Genomic DNA, 20,149 nt, shown 5'->3' with positions numbered 1-20,149 from the left:
TTCAAACTACACTCGTCCCTCCACATTTGCTGGGGTTAGGGGAACAGGACCCCCATGAATGTGAGAAAACCGCAAATAACAAAAATACTATGTTTTTACCTGAGAGAACACCTTTATAGGAATCTCTAGGTCCTCCAGTGCAACTCTGTGTTCAACATCTGTCAGACACTAACCATAGAATTGTGCTGGAGGAGTTACAGATGCCTAGTGGAGTGTTCTCTCTAGGAGTCTCTAGGTCCTTCAGTGCGACTTTTGGTTAAATCTGATCATAGAGTTGCACTGGAGGACCTACATATTCCTAGAGAGAACATATTAATAAAATCCGTGAATAATCAAATCTGCAAAAGTCACTTTGCTTTTCAAAGTGTTCCATGTAAAAGTTTGCATTCACAGGGCTCAGAGAGCTTCCCATGGCCACAATCTACTTCCAGTAGGACAATGGATTCTATGAGCAAATATTAATATTGTTGTTGTTGTTGTTAGCTGCCCTCGAGTCGACTTAACTCATGATGACCCTGTAGATCTCCAAGACTCCCTATCCTCAACCTTTTCAATCGGGCTGTAGGGTCAGGCCTGTGTCCTCCCTGATTGTGTCTATCCACCTAGCATGTGCTCTTTCTCTCTTTCTGCTGCCTTCCACTTTGCCTAGCATCATTGTCTTCTCTAATGATTCATTTTTCCTCATGATGTGGCAAAAGTAAGACAACCTCAATTTAGTTATCTTGGCTTCCAGAGAGGTCTGACTGTAAATTCTTCATTCTCACACAAAAGTGGCCATGAATAAATTTGTCATATGCATTAGCCACTGCATGGAACTCATGCATCATATTAAGCCTTTTGCTTTCTCAGTAGAATGGGAGAGTGAAGTTGAAGAGACAGACTAATTAAATTTAACGTGTCAGAACATTTGCATATAATTCAGACATCGGGTCTAGCACATCTAGCAGTTTTGTTTGTTCAACAAATATGTTGGAAAATATTCTTTGTAAAGATTTCAGAAATAGAATACAGGACTTCCAGAGACATTTTGCTTCCCGAAGTGCTAGACTGTACAATCCAAGGCTGATAAACCAGAATCCTCTGTAACATCAGAAGAGATGGAACACATCCCCCAGAGAGAATGTTACTTTATTTATTCTTTTAAAATGCTAGAGCTCCACCTGACCCTTTGAGTTGTTTACATGGGCTAACTATGTATTAGAGCAGATTTTGTATCTGAATTTTGACTGTTTTTATTAGTAGCAACTTTGTTTTTTATATGTTTGTGCATCACTCATTCCCTTTAGATGTCCTCAAGTGCAGCTGTTTCTAGCAGCTGTAGGACTGAAGGAACGTGGCTATATGTCCTGGCCATGTCAAGTGCACGTAAAGCTGGTGTCTTGACTTTAGTTTTCACACCTGGGAGGTTCTCTTCCACCAGTTGCTTTCAAATACAAGAAGCCAAGAGTCTAGCTCAGACTTTCCCCTCAAATGAGAAGATTTGTCCTTTGATATCGTATTATACTTAGAAGGCTCATCTTTTCCACTTTATATAACCAATGAGTATAGTTTGGAAGATTGCTTGGTCTAATTATTTGGAAGATTGCTTGGTCTCTAAAGAGATATAACCATACCACCATTGCCAGTAAGACTTTTTCTCTTCCAGTTTCCTTTTCCCAGATGAGCTTAAATTGCAGCACATTCTTGTTTTATCCAGCCAAATCATGAAAATAATAAGACTGGACAGTAATGGTTGCTATATTTCTCAATGTGTGCATGTGCATTCATGTGTGTACTGTGTCGGTCCAAGCATCTCTATTTTTAGTCATTTACCATCACAGTTGTTTTTTTTTTAAATTGGAATAAGCCAGAAGAGGCTACCATTAAACAGAATAAAACAAAGAGTGAGTATGACCAGTGGTGCCTAGTGGCTTCCATGTAAGTGGAGAGATAAATCCATTCTGACTTTTAGTTTGACTTTTAAAGAAGCTGTCCAAGATGCTGTAGTTATTTTGTGGCATACCTGGGATAGCTTCTTTACAATTCAAACTATAATATACAGTAGAATGGAAATGCTATCCAGGCAACTTGGAAGCCACAAAGTTATGTATAAAGCAGAAGGGGGCAACTTTTGATGGCTTTAGCAGCCAACTTTGCTTCCCAGGAAGCACTCCCCAGATTGCAGTATTTTTGCCTTTCTTCTAGAGCAATACTGATGATTATTTATTTATTCATTTGTTGCCCTTTCCCCAAAACTGGGATTCAGGGAGGCTCACAACTTTAAAAAAAAAACCAGTACAATTTAAAACATAGACAAATAGTGCACTAAAACATAATTAAATTATTACACTATTAAAACAAGTTACATATTAAAAGAATAAAACACAGTTAAAGATAAAAATGTTTAAAAATAGTTCAAAACAATACGGAAGCCTGTCTAAACAGGTAAGTCTTATGACAGGGCCATTCTGGCCTCCTTGGGCAGGGAGTTCCACAGTCTAGGGACCAGCCATGGAAAAGGTCCTCTCTTGTGTCCCCATCAACCATGCTTGTGATGGTGGTGGGGCAGAGAGAAGGGCTTCCCCTGAGGATATCAGAGCCCAGGCCGGTTCATACAGTGAGATATGGTCTGCCAAATAGCCTGGACCTGAGCCATATAGGGCTTTATAGGTCATGACCAGCACTTTGAATTGTGGTTGGAAGTTCAGTATGCAGTTTTTTGGGGAAAGAAACAGTCCTCCTCCCCCACATACACGCATTTTCAAAGCCAAGCCCAGTACCTTACTCTAGAGAAGAATTATGACTCCTTGAGGCCTTTGGGAACAGCGATGCTCATTTCTGGTGGTGGGGATAGAGAGTCCAGAACAAAACCCAGACTCAAAAAAACAGTCTCAGGAGCTTCCTGAAGCTTATGGAACACATCATTTCCACCTCTGATGTAAAGTTTCATTGGTTATATGGAGGAGGCAGGCCAGATGAGTGCAGAACCTTGCACACCTGATGCTGTTCAGTCATAATCTTTGAAAGGGTACTTCCAAGCACTTCCTATTACTTTCACATTGAGCACCAGACCAGATTTGAAAGATGCTGTCCTCGTTAAAGAAATACTTCCTGTCTTAATCATTTTGAACCATGAAACCATAATTTTATTTTGCAGGGAGAGGAAGGGCCAGCTATTAATTCCCACACCAAGCTTGTTTATCCTGGCTGCTAAGAGCAAATGAAAATGGGGTATTTAGTTTTCTTTTTTGGAAAGATTTAGCCAGTGGCTGATTATCACTTGAAATCAGCATGCTGCTCACCTATCAAACCTTACAAACTATTCTTGGAATAACTTTTTATTTGGCAAGAGATCATCTGAAAATTGGAAATGAAATTATAGAAAGAGGTCTACATTGTTACATTATTAGAGAGTGATGAACCATAATTTTGGGGGAAAGAAACAGTCCTCCTCCCCCACATACACGCATTTTCAAAGCCAAGCCCAGTACCTTACTCTAGAGAAGAATTATGACTCCTTGAGGCCTTTGTCCTTCATTTTTTGTAAGCCGCCTTGATCACACCTGTGGAAAGGCGGGGTAGAAATAAAAATTATTATTATTATTAATTATTAAACCAGACACATACTCCAGGAATGCATCCCCCCTCCCCTGCCAAGGAAACAGTGTCCTATCACTCCTCTGTCATCAGGTTTCATCCCTTACATTCTGCCCACATCTTCATCAGAATCATTAGTGCATCAGATAACTCTTTGAAATAGTGGCAATGTCTCTTGGTGGTCTTTTGGTTTGCAGTAAATGATAGTATATTGTTACCCAGAATTTCTCTTCCTGCACTTCATACCTCTTCAGCAGTTTCAGCTGCTCAGTAAATACATCATGACAAGCAATTAAAAATCCATTGCTGGGCTTATTCTCTCTCTGCCATGTAATGCCACTGAGCACCAGGGGAGGTTTTCAAACAACAATGAGAATTACTGCTTAATGGAAAAAGCCTAAATTGTGTGTCTCTGCCACAGAAGAACAGGATATCAAAAATAATATTTGGCATGCACACAGGGTTTTATCATTTCAGAGTAATATGCAAAACAAACAAAAACAATTATGCTTCATACCTCCTCTTTTATTCAAGTAACTGTGGAAGTAATATTTGTCTAATTTTTTGAAGGTGAAATAACACATGACTGAAAGCAAAACAAAATTTCTCTTCTGTTACCTTTGACGGCTACCTTGCAGATTTGCTCACAAATGAGTCATTAAGCTTTGGGCACATCCATCAACTTTAAATGATTTAACTGTCATTGGATTTCCCAATAATGCTGGGAACTGCAGTGCTTTGAAAGAGTAACTAGGATTTCTAGTAGGAGGATCTTCAGTTCCTACAACATTCTTCTTTGGGAAACCACTGTCTTTAAAGAAGTATAAAACTTGTAGTAATGGGTAGTGTTGATAAGGCCATGGAGACTCCCTTCCTGTGGCCCATCTACTTCTTCTAACCCCACATGCTAGTGGCTAATGTGAAGAGGAATCTCTGGTTGTTATCTCTGATCACTGATTGGAATAACAGCAGGAAATTCCCTTAGTGTGTCACCTGTCTACCCATCTGGAGTGACATGCTAAATGTTCTTCCGTATCTCTTGCAGAGATTGAAGGTGTGGATGACTGAAATTGTAAAGAAGGAATATTTCTCCTGCCACTGTCCCAGATGGGGCAACTTTATTATGTGTTAAGTTTCCACATCTGGTGAAGGTTGATGTGCAGTGAGGTTTGGCCCAGCTCAAGAGCCAGCTTGACATCATTATAGTTGTCTCCCTGCTCCCAGCAATTCTCCTTGGCCTTCTGAGCAATAATATTTGGAAGGAAGGAAAGACAGATCCTTCTGTCTTTCTGTAATGCCTTTGCCCTTCTTCCTTAATGGCTTACTTTGTTTTTATTGTATTCTAATTAGTATTATTTTAGAGATATTTTAATCATGTAATGTTGTTGTTTTAGATTGTATTCTGCTTGGCAGGTTTTTATTTTCTTTTTCTTTTTTGTCCCTTACTATGTAAAGTGCTGTGCAAACTTTACAGCACTCTATAAATAAATGTTAATAATAATAATAATAATAATAAAATGAAAATTGGGAAAAAATTAAGGATGTTTCAGGAAAAACCAAAAAAGCAGTTCAGAAAATGTTAGAATAAGATCTAAGAATAAGAAGTTGACAAACAGAAAACTCCAATAATAAGATAGAATTAAATGGAATGGCAAATAATGTACTATATAAAATCATGGAAGGTATACATAGAGAATAAGTGTCTTTATTGCTTTAATGTTGGGAAATGGGAGAACTTGCTACTTATGTTGTAGAAGCATGACTGTCCATCTTGAAGATTACTTTAAAGCAAGCCAATAACTTGCCGGACAGAATATTTCAAGCTTTAAATTGTGCACTTGCTAAAGTAAGTATTCAAATCAACTTCCCAAGGAGAGAAAAAAATAAGCCAGCATTTTAGAAATTTACAGCCATGAGGGCTAGAGACTTACTTTTTCAAAATGGATAGCTAGGTTTTTGTGGGTAAAGCCATTCATAGGCGCATTACAGACCTCCCAAAACGGGTGGTCTCGTGCCGCTGCCGATTGCTGCGTCCGGGAACCACAGCAGCCAAACCGCGCGGTTCCCGGGCGCAGCAACAAACAAGCGCCAAAATGGCGCTGCTTCCTGGGCCCCGGAAGAGGTGCCGCAAAGCGCAAGGCGCACACTCACGGCGCCACTTCCGGTGCGTGACATCCGGATGCTGCATGTCCATGACGTCAAAATGGCGGTGCCCATCTCTATAGGGCGCTGCCATTTTGACGCACTCATTACACGCGAGGGGCAAGGCGCATCAGGAAGCGCCGCCCCTCGCACGTAATGGCGGCGCCTCAAGGGGCCCGTCTGTAACACGCCATAGTTCCCCTTTCTCAGATACTACAAAGAATAACATTTCATAGTGTAGATGTTAGAACATTATATTTAAAAGCTGGTCATTGGTGAGGATTAACTTAACACTCTGTATTAACAGGCTGTTAGAGCTATACTTACAGAACACAAACTGAGTTGGTTTTAAGTATGCCTGCACTCATTGTTTCCACATATCCAGTGCTTGATGCAGTATGACAGGGGTAGGCAACCTGCGGCCCGCAGGCTGGATGCGGCCCGGTGAGGCCTTGGGACCGGCCCCAGCCTGGTCCTGCCGTTGATTGCCGCCGGGGCCTTTGGCCTCTCGCGCGCAGGGGCAAGGGGGGCAATTGTCTATAGACGCCTCAGAAACATGCATTTATATTAACATTTTTTAAAAAAATCAGCAGATTTTTTTGAGTGTCCTCCAATTTTTTAAAAAAAGTGTCCACCATTTGAAAATGTTGTCCTACATTTGTCCCGGTTTATTTATTTATTTAAAATTTTTTTATTATTTAATGGCCCCCCCCCCCCCCCAGTTGTCTGAGGGACAGCAACCCGGCCCCTGGCTCAAAAAGGTTGCCTACCCCTGCAATATGATATGCAGAGCACAGGAGTGAAAATCATAACAAAAACTACTCTCGGTTACTGGCAATTATGACCTTGGAATGCACACATATAGTATTTCTAACTCATTGGGGACTTGGACCTGGGCTGGTCCTACCTTTAGAGCATCAGGCAATCATTTGAAGCAGAAGAACTTGGGGGAGTAGTCAGCTGCAGTGAAGCTGGGGGGGGGGGGTTAAATGTGAAGCCTGTACACTACAGACAGGTGCCACTGTTTGGATGATCAGCTTAATAAGTTGAGAGAGGCATAAATCTTTGGCCATGTATCTCATCAGCCCCATACAGACAGGCCAAAATAAAGCTGCTTCGAGTAACTTTGGAGGTATGCTCTTTAAGTGATGCATGCGTCCTAAGAGTCCGGAAGCCACGTCAAAGCCACGATCCAGTCCTAAGGACTAGAGTGCAGCTTTGGAGCAGCTTCTGGACTCTTAGGATACATGCTTCATTGAAACAGCATACGTCCAAAGTGACCCAAAGCAGCTTTATTTTGGTCTGTCTGTATGAGGCCATATTGTCATTCCCTTGCCCCTCCACCGGCCTGTCTTAGCGCACTATTAAAAGTCCAGGAATCTTTAATTAGTTTTACAGTTTTGCAGTTTTAATCATATTGGAAGATAGGCAAAGTTTTTATAGACAGTTTAACTTGGTTTAATATCATGTCTTGATCCAAACTTAGTAAATATAATTTCTCTGTGTGAATGAAATAGGGAACAGTAGTTGATTGAAGACTTCTGAGTTTAATTGCAGCATACCAGGAAGAGTCTTTATACACAGGGACAAGGTTTGCCCATTTCTAGGCTAACTAAACTAAGTTACAATTGTCCAAACACAGGCACAGAGTTATGATAGACTCGGATGAAAGATAATGTGGAAAGTGATTTCAAAAAGTATTCAGCTTCAGAAACAACAAAACTGTACCCCTTTTATAGATAGTGTTGCTATACCCTTGACATTTCTTCAATGAAGATTAAATCATCTCATAAAATTGAACCTCTAATCATTAACATATGGCCCTAAAATGTTACATGAAATCCATACACTTCTTCAGACAGTTTCCAAATAAAAATGCTAAGTAGTATAATCAATGGCAGGCAAAATTTCTCTGATATATTAAGTAGATTATATATTGATTTATAGGATAAATCAGTATGTCTAGTGTTCCTGACATTTATTTATGTACTTAACTATAGCCTACACCATTCTATAAACTCAAGGAGAGTTACAAAAACAAAATGAAGAGGGGAAAAACACTACCAAAGTATGGCACTTTGTTAAACTTTTGGAAATTTCCTATCCTTTTCCAACCTGGGGTCTTGCTCCAAAGTCTAACTGAACTAATACCTCATAATACTTTCAAAAAGTGCCCAGGTTTGGATTTGATGGACTCTCACAATTGATGAGCAGTTACTTAGGAACACTGTTCACCTTGTGTATCCAATGTTCTGTGCAAGTGAAGTTTCTAACATGTATAAGGCATTCTGAGCCTTGTCCCTAAACATCTGGATATATTTTGTTGGTAAACATGCCAGCTAGAACACCAGTATGAATTTGCTAGCACTGCACATTTTTGAGAAGAATTCTATATAAGATTGATTTACTTGCTTCTTTAGGGTGGGCCTTGGACTTCCAAGCAGAGACCATCTGGTGCTGCATCGTTTAATAAACTCCTCTGTTCAATCTATGAACAAACTCTATTTATGAATCTTTAAGTGTTAATTTACCCCTACACCATCAGTCTTAGCCATTTGTGATGGATGGTGGAAGTTAAAGACCTAAATCCTCTTGTTAGTCCGAAATAAAATAAGCTTAATATGGACATGAAGAGCTTGGAGAGATTTCATCCACAGGGTCTCCATGAGTCAGGGACAATTCAACAACTGAATCTATGAGATTTCCCTGGTTTCTAGGCTGACTCACCAAGAAACAATTCAGTGAATCAAGTCTAGTTAGGTCTAACCAATAAGATTTGAGCTATTGTCCAGCAATAGCATCTCAAGCCATTATAGATCATGTTTAGTTCTATAACCATGCTCTGTAGTATGATTCAAGATGCCATACTTGATAACATTGATACGGTGAGGGTATATCCTCAATGTAAGAAAGACACTAAACTCTTGTATGGTCCATATTTAAGGGGATTGGGCCATGAAACAGGGGTGGGGGTGGGGGGTTGACAGAAAAGTCTAGAGACAAAACCAAAAAGAAGACAAGAGATGATTATTCCAATATAATTGAAGGTATGGCTTTGAACACACTTTAGGATTCCCACTTCCAAGTTAAGTGGCTTGGACCTTTTTTTAGGCTCCAAACTCACTTAGGTGAGAGACAGAAAAAGAGTTGGTTAAAAGAAGAAAGGAAAAAAGATACAAAGGAAAAAAGGGAAATTTCTATTCTCTTCACCAAGGAAACTCTGATGTGGTAGGGTTGTAGACAGATCCTGTCTTTCATTCTTGTTCTAAATAGTTCTTTGCAAGTAACTAAAGGTCAAATTGTGAATTTAACAGGTCAAGAGAATCACTGTCTGCCTTTCTTTTCTTTCACTTTTTTAATTAGAAATCTTTATTTGCAGTATTTCCTCTCCATCCATCTAGCATCCTTCGCACCAGAAACTGGGCAACTGATTTACATCTTTACACTTTGCTGGCCTATTAATGACAGAATTTGAAGTGCTTCTTTAGATAAAGTGGGTTATTTAGTGCTAGTGCCTATTGGGACATGCTGTCTGTTGAAATGTCCATACCTAAGAGAGCCAGTGGGGGATTAAAGTCTGAGGCATTGAGGTCACAAAGGTCAGAGGTAAATGTCACTAAATGTAGACTTCTGGGAGTCTATTAACACCATGTTCCATCAAATACAGAGGTGTAAAGACAGTGTTCAATTGTTTGCAGTGATCTGCCTGGGGGTTTCTCACAGCATCTTCAAGTAACTGGAGTGAGTAGGCCAATGTAATCTTGAATCTAATTTCTACAAGATGCTCTGAATCAAGCCAATACATTTTCTAATAACGTCTTGCTTCCGCTCAGCATTGCTGCCCTAGCATGTCATCAACATAACATTCATTAATTGGTATTATTTTGAGATGTATGCTAAAACCCAAAGCTTTTAGAACTGCTGCATGCTAAAAACCCCTCTGAAGAAACTTGCCAAGAAAATCCCATGATAGTTTTGCCTTAGTGTCGCCATAAGTCAGAAATGACTTGAAGGCACACAATAACAACAAATTGTGAAAAGGCAATGGAAATACAGAAATAGAGGATACTGCACAGGTATGTAGAGTTGGCCACTTGTATTCTGAGTATTGCTTTTAATATTTCCAAACAACAGTGCTAGAAAGGCACAGCCTCCAGTGGCACTACCTTTCCATGGTGGTGGAATTGTATGCTACTGTGAGGCAAGAAGAGGCTATGTTGACGGCAACAGTGCCACTGTTATCATCTTCCATGTCAGACAAGCTTTTCCGAGGAACCAGAATAAATGTGCTAAACAGCTACTGGGGAACAGCAGCACTTGTGGGGAGGGGTGATACTGACAGGATCTCTCAGAGACAACAGCATTGGCACCATTGCAAACACTTGTTAGTCCTGTGTTTACCAATCAAATCCCTCAGTGGAAATTTAACCCTGCTGAAGTTCACATTACTATCTGTATGAATTTAAAATTGTTCTCTGGTGTTTTTTTTTAACTGTCAGTCAAATAATGCACATCTACATCATACTGTTTGGCCAACACCCCCCCCCCCCGGGTCAGCCTTGGAGGATAGCAATGGCATGTTCCTTAGAACAACCTTTAACACTCTCTCAGCCATATAATAATATAATCTCTCAGCAATATAATATGTGTGCATGAGCTTTAGTTTGCACCAGCTTGCGAGCAGAGTCTGCTGTGGTTTTAATTTTTTGGGAAGGAGGGGAAAATCCCTAACACACATGCAAGAAAATCATGCGCACCTTTGTCATACTGATGACGAATGTATATAAAGGTGCAGTCTACTGTGGCCATGCAATAACAAATATCATAATGGCATAAGCTGTCATATGGCATAAACTGTCAATTTAAAAAAAAAACACTGTTTAATGATGTTCCCAGGAGAACCCCATCCCTGGCTTTGGGGAGCTCTGGGAATCAGACATTGGTACAGATAAGGGGACTAAATCACTGGCAGAAGAGAGAAAAAAGGCCAGGCTGTGCTTTAAAGAGACCACTTTCCAAAGTGCGAGAAGTCTGAATCCACTGTATTTCTGGGGTTGCTTTTTTCACTCCGGCAACCAAGTGCCATGAGGTAAAAACAATGGTGCTTGGCTGGCAGGGAGAAAATAAAGGGGTGGGCATGATCTGCCCCCTACACATCAACCCCTCCCTCCTGGATGCCACAGATGGGATCGGGAGCAAGTTCCCATTGGCACCACCCCAATAAACCCCGATGTTTTGGAAATGAAACAAGGAAAAACTCAATCTTGGAAAAACTGTGTTAAGCTGGATTTGCACTTCCCCCTCCTTGAATTCATGTCAGGAAAAAACAGGGCAAGTGTGAATGAACCCCTTTTAAACCGATTTGCAAACCGGCTTATAACGTAGTGTGAACTATGTTGTGAAATGACATAGTGCCAGAAGATGGCACCTAGTGAGCTACTGGGATACAGAGAGGACAACTACAAATAATGCTGTGGCTAATGACACAACTGAACTCTTCAAGCAGTATATAGATGAGAAGCAAAAGTAAAAGATGACAGTCATGGAGTCAGAACCTGAATGCACCTGTTCAGTGACTTGTGTGCAAGGATAAGGAGAACTACTATAATAATCAGTTCAGAGAAAAAGGAGATGACAACAAGGAAGTAACTCCCACAGGACTTATTTTACCTTTTTTAAGCCTTGTGTTAAATCATCTTGCTGATTATGTGTATATGTATCACATATAGAATGCATATCCCTATTGCTGTTGTTATTGCTGTGTGCCTTCAAGTAGACTCTGATATATTGGCCCTATTGTAGGATTTTTTGGCAAGATTTTTTCAGAGAAGATTTGCCTTTGCCTTTCTCTAAGGCTGAACGAGTGTGATTTGACTAAGACCATCCAGTGGGTGCCATTGTCATGCATGCTTCACAACTGCAATACACATTACTGTATGCACAACTTCACTTCTACTACTGTATTTGTTGTGGTATAGCAGATCATTTGTCCCACATATGTAGTGTGATGTATGCATGCATGTGTCATTAACAATGCTGGGTTATAACAGAAACCTGTAAAACATCCTTCCTCTTCTCCCAGTACCTTACACTGTTGCTTGAAATATGTTGTCTGAAAAGGAAGTACTTCACATTCAGCTTACATTTCTGGCTGGATATGTAAGTTGGATCACACCCTATATGCAGAACATTGGTGGAAGTGTGGACCTAGTTGCACAAACTGTCTTAATTTGCAGTTAAATCATTTAGATTTAAGGTTTGACTTTTTCACCCATGAAATGTTTCAGTTCTCCACCCCACCCCTGGGATTGTAGAATAACACCAATTCATGCCCAAACAAGCAATAGCCTTCAAACTGTATTTGAATTGTACTGGCAATGTATTGTGAAAGAGCCATTTATTTGTTGAGAATGTATTCCAGCTTCCTCTTTGTTATAGTTCATAATAATTATAGTAATATTATCCCCTCAAGTCAAACAGGCACACCCTATTTTATTTTATTTTATTTTATTTCAGTCCTCTGTGAAGTAAAGATGACTGTGACCTAGTATACCAGCAGACCTATAACAATAACCAATTGGTCTATGGGATGGCCCTGTCTTTAGGCAGAATGGCTAGTTGTCTTGGGGAGCAGATTTGAGGTGTAATGAATGGACAGCAAATGGTTGGCTATTTACTTTCTTGTTGCTGTTTTATTGCTAGGGACTGGGCCCGGAGTTTGTGGGCTATTTTGCTGCATGACATGTCAAAACAACTTCCTTGGATGGTCTCATAGTGCTGTAACTGTGTAATCTGAAAAAGCCTCTGATTTGAATATGGCTGCCTTTAATTCCAGCCTGGAGCTAGAAACAGAATTATTGAGTATTGTTATCAACTGATGGTGTCAGGTGTTGAGGACATCTACCAATTTCAAACCCACATGCTTTTACATTGTTAATGTGGTCTAGATGTCTCTGTGCATATAATACATTATAATAGTAAAACATCTTATCTCTTATCAGTTCATTTTGGTTGACAAAACTATTGCTATCTTTCATTGCTGTGGCAGAAAAGTAAATAACTGGAACACATGGGTACGTGTTTCATATTGTGTTGCTAATCTCAAAAAGGCAAATAAAAATGAACAGATTTTGGTGTTATGGGCTCATCCTGATTATACTGTATATTCCTGCAATTAGTAATTTTACTTGAATGTATAATTATGTCTGTACATTGTGATTGGACTATATCCAATAATTACTCAACTAGCTTTTGCTCTTCTGTCTGCTTCTTTCTTTTGTGTAGCTGCTAAGAACATGTCTGGTCTCATCATCTTTGGGATTAGGTCTGGTCCAATGTTAGTCAGTGTTAGGTCTATACAACTGAATCCATGGTGTGGATTTTTGTTGTCCTTACAGGGATTACGGTGGTTACCAATTTCTTTCAAAGCACAGTTCAGAGTGCTGGTGATGTACTTTAAAGCCCTAGATGGCTTAGGTCCATGATATTTCTCCCTGTACCAGATTTCTCTGTGTCCCAAAATAGCTGTCCTCTATGGCTTGACTATGATTGACACTCAGTTGACCAGGACAGGTAAAGGGGGTTTCTCTGCAGCTGCACCTAAACTAAACAAATAATACTTTGTCCCAAGGCCTTTGTCTCAAGGCATAGATTTCCCTCTGTCTGACTGGCTTTCCTTGTGGACATGGCTATATCATCTCCCATTTTTTACAGAGCTAGTTGTCATGGGGCACACTGAACGTCATACACAATGAATTCTTGTGTGATATATTTGGAGTTCTGTGCCACTCTAGATTTAAAACCAGTTGAAGAACTGAATCCCAATAAGTAGTGTTGCTTCTCCATGTGGAAATATCTAATATTACAAAATATTATCAGAGGGGCCCTTCTTTGCATCTTACAAGAGGGGGAAATAATGAAGTGGAAGGACATGAGAGAGGGCCTTCTCAGCTGTGGCTCCCTTGTTGTGGAATGCCCTCCCCTTGGAGTTCCAACTGGTGCCAATGTTGCTTTCTTTCTGGCACCAAGCAAAAACATGCTTTTTTAAAATTCAAAGTCTTTGGGTGTTAAATTGTTATACTTTTTAAAGAGTTTGTAACTGTTGCTATGTTTAATCTGTTTTTATCTTGTTTAAATGGTGGCATATCTTCCAACTGTCCTGATTTGCTAGTGTTTTAATGAAATAAATAAATAGCTAAATAATATGACAGTGACAGGCCCTTCTAGGGATATCCAGCAGAAGGACTGGGACAGGGCTTTCATACCATTAGGAGTCCCCATTGTTCCTAAAGATAGCAGCCACTTTATAAGTGGGCTAGCCCCTCAAAGCAAAGGGAGAAATGGCTGTAGAAACACAGAAATACAATTTAGACGAGGGATTGCACAGCAGAAGTCACTCCTCACTGGCATTCCACTATATTGCGTTCTGTACAAACAACTTTGGCTTGTTAAAAGCTACCCAGTTAACATATTTTCTTCCCAGAAGGCATTTTTATGAAAGTCATCAGGCTAGCCTTAGTCATGAGGAAAAGAGAACAGCAATGGAAAGTAGGGCAACTCCATTAGAGATTGATTAAAAAGCAGCATTCGTTACAAGTAACAACATGTCTTGAACCACTGCAGTGGCAGAGCAGGGTTCAGCCTGGAGTTAAGTATCAGGCATTTTCCTCATACTCAAAACTGGCCCGGTTTTATGGTTAGTTTGTGAGTCTTATTAAATTAATCTTTAATGTTCCTTGCAATGTGGCAGTCGGGCATTTCTTGGAGTGTGAAAATTGTGTATGTACATGCTTACACTGCGTATGAAGAAGCCATTTCATCATACAGGACTTATTGCTACCTTATTATATAAATTACTTTTTGTTGTAGATTTTGTTGCTCTTTGCAGCTTTGCGTATTTTGTTAAATGGGAAGTAACAAATAAGTAATGGATTTGTTCATCTTATGCAACAATAAGCAGTAGTAATGAGTACAGTTGAACAAACTTTGTTTTAATTCAAAATTGAATCATAGCACTATCCTACTGCAGTGCTTTCCAAAGCTTTGCTTTTTGTAGAAATTGTAAAATTGGTGGCATAGGAATAAATATAATGACATGCAGAAGTTATCTGTCATTGAGGAGTGGCAGGTTCCTAGACCATCACCGTACTACTACAAATGCCATCGTATTGATTCTTTTAAAGAGGAACCTTCCTAGTCTGCCATGTTATTATTTAGATTTTTTTTAAATAATAAAATGAGAATTTGTCACCACATAATTTAAAGCTGATGGCTTTAAAAATAGGGTTTTTTTTAAAAAAAACTAAAAAGGAAAGGATACTACAGTATGGAGTAGTGTAATTGGGCCTTTTTGCCACTGCTTCCATAATCTACCCGTATTTTCCGGCATATAAGACGACTGGGCGTATAAGACGACCCACAACTTTTCCAGTTAAAATAAAGAGTTTGGGATATACTTGCTGTATAAGACAACCCCTCTTCCAACGCACACCAAATAAAAATTAAAAAGACATCAGATTTGATTTCAATATGGTAGTAATTTTAATTCAAATAGTTATGACATGCAGGTACTTAGCAGGAAACCTTGTTGTATACAAAGCCTGCTTGGACTGATCATCTTTCCCTGCCAGCCCAGCCCTACCTGTCTCCAAGACTATCAGAGCAGTAGCTGCTTTCATATGATCACCACATACAGTGGGGATGTGCCTGTGGCCATTATTGAGCTCCCCCCACCATATGCGGCGACCGCAGATTCTCCAGTCTGCCCTATAAGATGACACCCGGTGTATAAGACATCCCCCGAATTTTAAGAAGATTTTCCTGGGTTAAAAAGTAGTCTTATACTCCAGAAAATACAGTATTTATCTTTGAGCGGCATAACTTTCATTTGTCCCAATTAGGCAAAGACAATCTCAATTAATCCTCTATCATTCCACTTTTTCAGATAGTTTTAAAATGTGCATATTTTCTCTCTCCCTCCCACTTTCTCCCTTTGTTCTCAGCTTACATCAAGTGCTGCAAACTGAGTTGAAAATGCAAAAGTTATTTACACTCAGTCAACTCATAGGGGAGAGAGGAGAGGAGCGAGCAGAATCTTGTCCTTCACAGTACACTCAGACAAATGCAAACTACTCATTAATAACTTTCTATTGTGATTAATCTTTGATTGTGCTTTGCTATATATGTCCCAGTTGCCATTTAGGAAACGTTGGAGAGTATGGAGTGGTCATATGGGGTGCTCAGAGGCTATGGGTCCCTGAATGCCAACCCTAACTGCACCATTGCCACAGACGTAGTTGCCCTTTGGAGGTGCCAGGCTAAGAACTTTGTATTTCCCCAGGATTTCAGACTTGTGGGGAAATTGTATTACTGCCAGTTTTAATTTTTTTTTAATCCTTTATTTTACTGTGGTGTGCTTATTGTTTTAACTTTTACTATGTAAACCATCCTGCAGTATGTTTATATTGAGGGCAGCATACACATTGAATAGATTAATGAGGAGTACACTGTAATTATATTTCTGGGACCCAGTGCAGCTCAGGCAGCAGGCAAAGTGGAATTCCAGGGTGAGAAGCTAACTTCACAGCAAATATCCTCGATTTTGGTATATCTGAGTTTGCATACAATCAGTAGTATATTTTAGGAGCGTTTGCTGGAGTTGCATGCTTTTTATTGATCAAAACTGAATGTAAACATGTCTTAAAGGATTATGTATGTGATCTGAAACACTATTTTGGTTTGTCTTTGATTAACTCTTTGGTAATCTGGGCCCAATTCAAACAACCCATGGTTTGAAATACACACACACACACCCAGAAAACAAACCTTGATTTTGCCATTTTATACAAGGGAAACCATTTTACTGTGCTACTGTGTGTAATGGGACTTGAGCATCCATAGATTCTGGTATTTTTGGTCATGGAACCAAACCCCAGTGGATACCAAGGCTCACTGCCATATGGAATTAGGTGAATATGGAAATGTTTATATCTCCATACATGAACCTGACAAAGTCTTAAAATCCTTGGAAGAAGGTTATTTTTTAGCCCCATCACTTTTGGCCTGAAAGTTGTGGTGAGGGCACAGGAGAGAGCCTTCTCAGTGACTGCTCCCAGCCTGTGCAAATCCTTTCTATGGGAGACTAGGCTTGCCTTATTTCTGTTCTCCTTTTGCTGGAAGACAAAGATCTTTTTATTCAAAGAGGATTTTAATGATTTAATTGGTAGCAGGGAGCCTTTTTGGGGTTTTGTGTGCATTGAGGGTTTTTTAAAACTTTATTATGTTTTTTAAAACAATTTTATATTTTTTCAAAATTAATTGTATTTTATTGTGATGTTTGTCTAATTGATTTTAGACTTCTCATTAACATGGTTTTAAAAAAGCTAATCTTGTTTCTAGCCTTTGCAAGCCACCTTGGGTCTCATGTAGGGTGGCACATAAATTAAATTAACAATGTTTGCAGATAAGAAGCACTGAGAGAAAAGAAACATGCTGACCTCGCTCCCATAGTCCCAATTCTAATTCAGAGTATACAACATGTAAATCAAAGGTAAAGAAAAATCCAGGTTATTTTTAAAACATGAGATAAAAATAGTGTTACTATTATTATCCGGAGTTACAACACTCTGGCAACAAAAACACCTGGGACTGCTCCAGGAGGGAATGAACATTGCATGCCACATGATAGAATTAAGCCTGAAAGTTGTATTTTAGCCCCATGTTGACTAAAGGGCCTTATCACACTACAGGAATCCCACTCAGAAACTGGATTTAAAGTAGATTTAAAGTAGAAATCTGAAAATAAAAAGGTGTTGTTTTTTGCCCCCTTCACGTTTGCTTTATTTTTGCATTATTTCTGGTTTGCAGAAACTTTGTGTGAAAAACTCCCTGCATTTGAGAGTTTTTTCTACTTTAAATCTATTTTAAATCCCATTTCTGAGCTAGTGTGATAAGGTCCTAGATATGGTCAAAAAAACAGGCGGTGTGAAGATTAGTGTCTGCATAGATGGGGGGGTGCTATATGGAAGGGGCCTTTGTTTGAAGACCTAAACCTGTGACTGTCTAAAGCATCCCAGCTCTGCTAAACAAACTGGTGGGGCAACAAGCGAGTCCTATGTCAGATTGCTTCTAGGAAAGCTGCTTGCAAAGGTGGTGGGAATCCTGAATCTGGAAGGCAGCTGCAACACCGCTCGTGAAGCAACAATTGCTCTGACAGGCTCCAGCCCCCTATATATGTGTGGCTTTTTCTTTCCCCAAACATAAGCTGATGCAAACAAGCTTTTGTGCCTCACACTGCCCTCTTTCAGTAGACAAAGACAAAGACCTGATTATAGACTCCAGCCCTTTGTTTTGATCAGTCACCTGCTATGCTTGTGTCTCTGTTTCCTATATAGTGGAACTCCAGCTACAAACAAGCATGTGTTACTACAATGGGTTTCCTCTCCCAAAGTAGGCTTTTCACGTGAATTAATAATTTAATCCATCATTATTGGTTGTTGTCTTCCCTTCCCCTCTCTTGTTTAGTTCTGAGAAAAACATGACATGCCTGGCATCTTTTCATAGTGTTCACTGCCTAGAACAATTCCTCCTTTAATCAAATGACTCAGTGTTAAATGGTGGACCTCTTATTGTTATTTAGTTTATGGAGAGAGAGTAATTTGTTCATAGAATTAAAAGTGGTAAGCTAGAGTCATCATTGCATTTGTTGGTTTGTATACCCTTCCATTTCCCCCCACCCTCCCTGGTCCATGTTTTGTCTCCAGTCGATGTTTTTATTTCAGATTCTGACACTCTGTTATCTGTCTTCCATTCTTTTTGCAAAGATCTGAACAGTTTCCACAATGTGACCTGTTTTTTCTTCCTTCCTTAGGTGTAAAGGAGCATCTCATTATGGCCTTACCAAGGAGCGAAAGCGGCGTTCACAAGATGGCTCTCCCGATTTGAACGCTGCCTTGACTGTGGCTGCTTTTGGGCCAGAGCTTTCTGCTGCCTCTACTATAGCCTTAATGACTGATGAGCCAGGCCTAATTAATCCAGCCTTCAGCACCACCTCAGAAGACAGCCAGCCAGGAGCCACTTCTGCAGATCTTAACAGAAGCAGCCAAACTAGAAGTAAGATCTCAAAAAGCAAAAACCCCTTCAAATTATACAGACCTCTTTTCAAACCAAGGATGTATCCACATACTGCAATTATAGCAGTTTAATATTATTTTAACTATATTGGCTCTATTATACGGAAACATGGGATTTGTAGCATTCTGAGCTACTTAAAATTATCTGCCAGATAGTTGTATAGTTCAGGAAGAGGAATTGTTGTGTGCCTTCAAGTCAATTCTGACCCGTAGCGACCCAAAGGTAAACCTATGATGGGGTTTTCTTTACAGGATTTGTGTGTGGGTGTGCCTTCGATGATGTTTCAGATATCTTGGCCCCAAATCATTTGCGGCTTTGTAGGTCAATACTAGAACCATGAATTGAGCTCAGAAGCAAATTGGAAGCTAGTGTACTTCTTCCAGGGCCCATGTTATATGGCAAAATGCACACCTGACATCAGTCTAGCTGCCGTATTTTGTGCTTGCTGCAGCTTCTGAACCCTTTTCATGTTAGACCCAGATTATTTTCTTTATTCAAGCTCAGTGACCATTTCCCACCACACACCACTTCATAACACTATCCAGTGCTCTATGTGGAATCTGATCTCACATTTCTTGTCAGATTTACTGATACCACATTATGTCTTTGAACAGAATGGAATGGGAATTACTGTTGTAGGGGATAAAATGCCAAAAAGTTTAGAAGCAAACATAAGTTGTTCAGTAAATATAGTTACTAGTTCATCAAAATGTTCTACCCCTTTAGCATTTTCATACAAAGGTCAAAAAATTAGATTAGCTTTTAGTAGCAAGAGTAGTGGTAGTAGCAGCATGTACTGTCTGAAGGATAATAGTGTAGAGATGCATTACACCTTACTATCACTATTTTGAAACAAAAGTGTGAAGGTTCATTTTGATGAAATGGGGGAAGGAATAAAAGCTTCTTTCAAGGGGCCATCTATTCTTTCAGTACACTTCTCCTGGAGAGGGGGTAATCCAGAGTTTTGAGTTATGACATTAAAATTAAGACAGATGTTAAAGTCACACTCCTAATTAATTATATTGGTCAGAATGACTTTCGACATCAGTTTCAAATACAGTGGTCCCTCGGGTTACGAAATTAATTCGTTCCGCCACGGCGTTCGTAACCCGATGCATTTCGCAAGCTGAAAAGGGCTTTCCGTTAGCGCTGGCAAGCCGCACGTTTGAATTTCGCGCCGAAAAAAATTTCGTAACCCGAAAAAACCTTCGTATCCCGGAACAGTTTTTTCCAATGGAACTTTTTCGTATCCTGGAAATTTCGTAACGCGATCAATTCGTATCCCGGGGTACCACTGTAT

The 20,149-nt window shown here is 39.7% G+C and overlaps 1 protein-coding gene across 4 annotated transcripts in view; it reads left to right on the top strand.

Moving 5' to 3' along the window:
• Window positions 1-20,149, top strand: part of LNX1 (ligand of numb-protein X 1) — an 84,805-nt gene that overhangs the window by 18,077 nt on the left and 46,579 nt on the right. For 3 of the 4 annotated variants that reach the window (XM_042467542.1, XM_042467541.1, XM_042467539.1), the window contains exon 2: window positions 18,587-18,828. In XM_042467542.1, the coding sequence (XP_042323476.1) occupies window positions 18,587-18,828 (242 nt within the window). Of the gene's footprint in view, window positions 1-18,304; window positions 18,396-18,586; window positions 18,829-20,149 lie in introns of those variants that run through there. The other variant, XM_042467540.1, reaches the window with a different exon arrangement.

Source organism: Sceloporus undulatus, chromosome 5 (genome assembly GCF_019175285.1).
Source record: "Sceloporus undulatus isolate JIND9_A2432 ecotype Alabama chromosome 5, SceUnd_v1.1, whole genome shotgun sequence".
Taxonomy (NCBI): Eukaryota; Metazoa; Chordata; class Lepidosauria; order Squamata; family Phrynosomatidae; genus Sceloporus; species Sceloporus undulatus.
The sequence above is the reverse complement of the archived record's forward strand: the minus strand, read 5'-3'. Positions and strand labels throughout refer to the sequence as shown.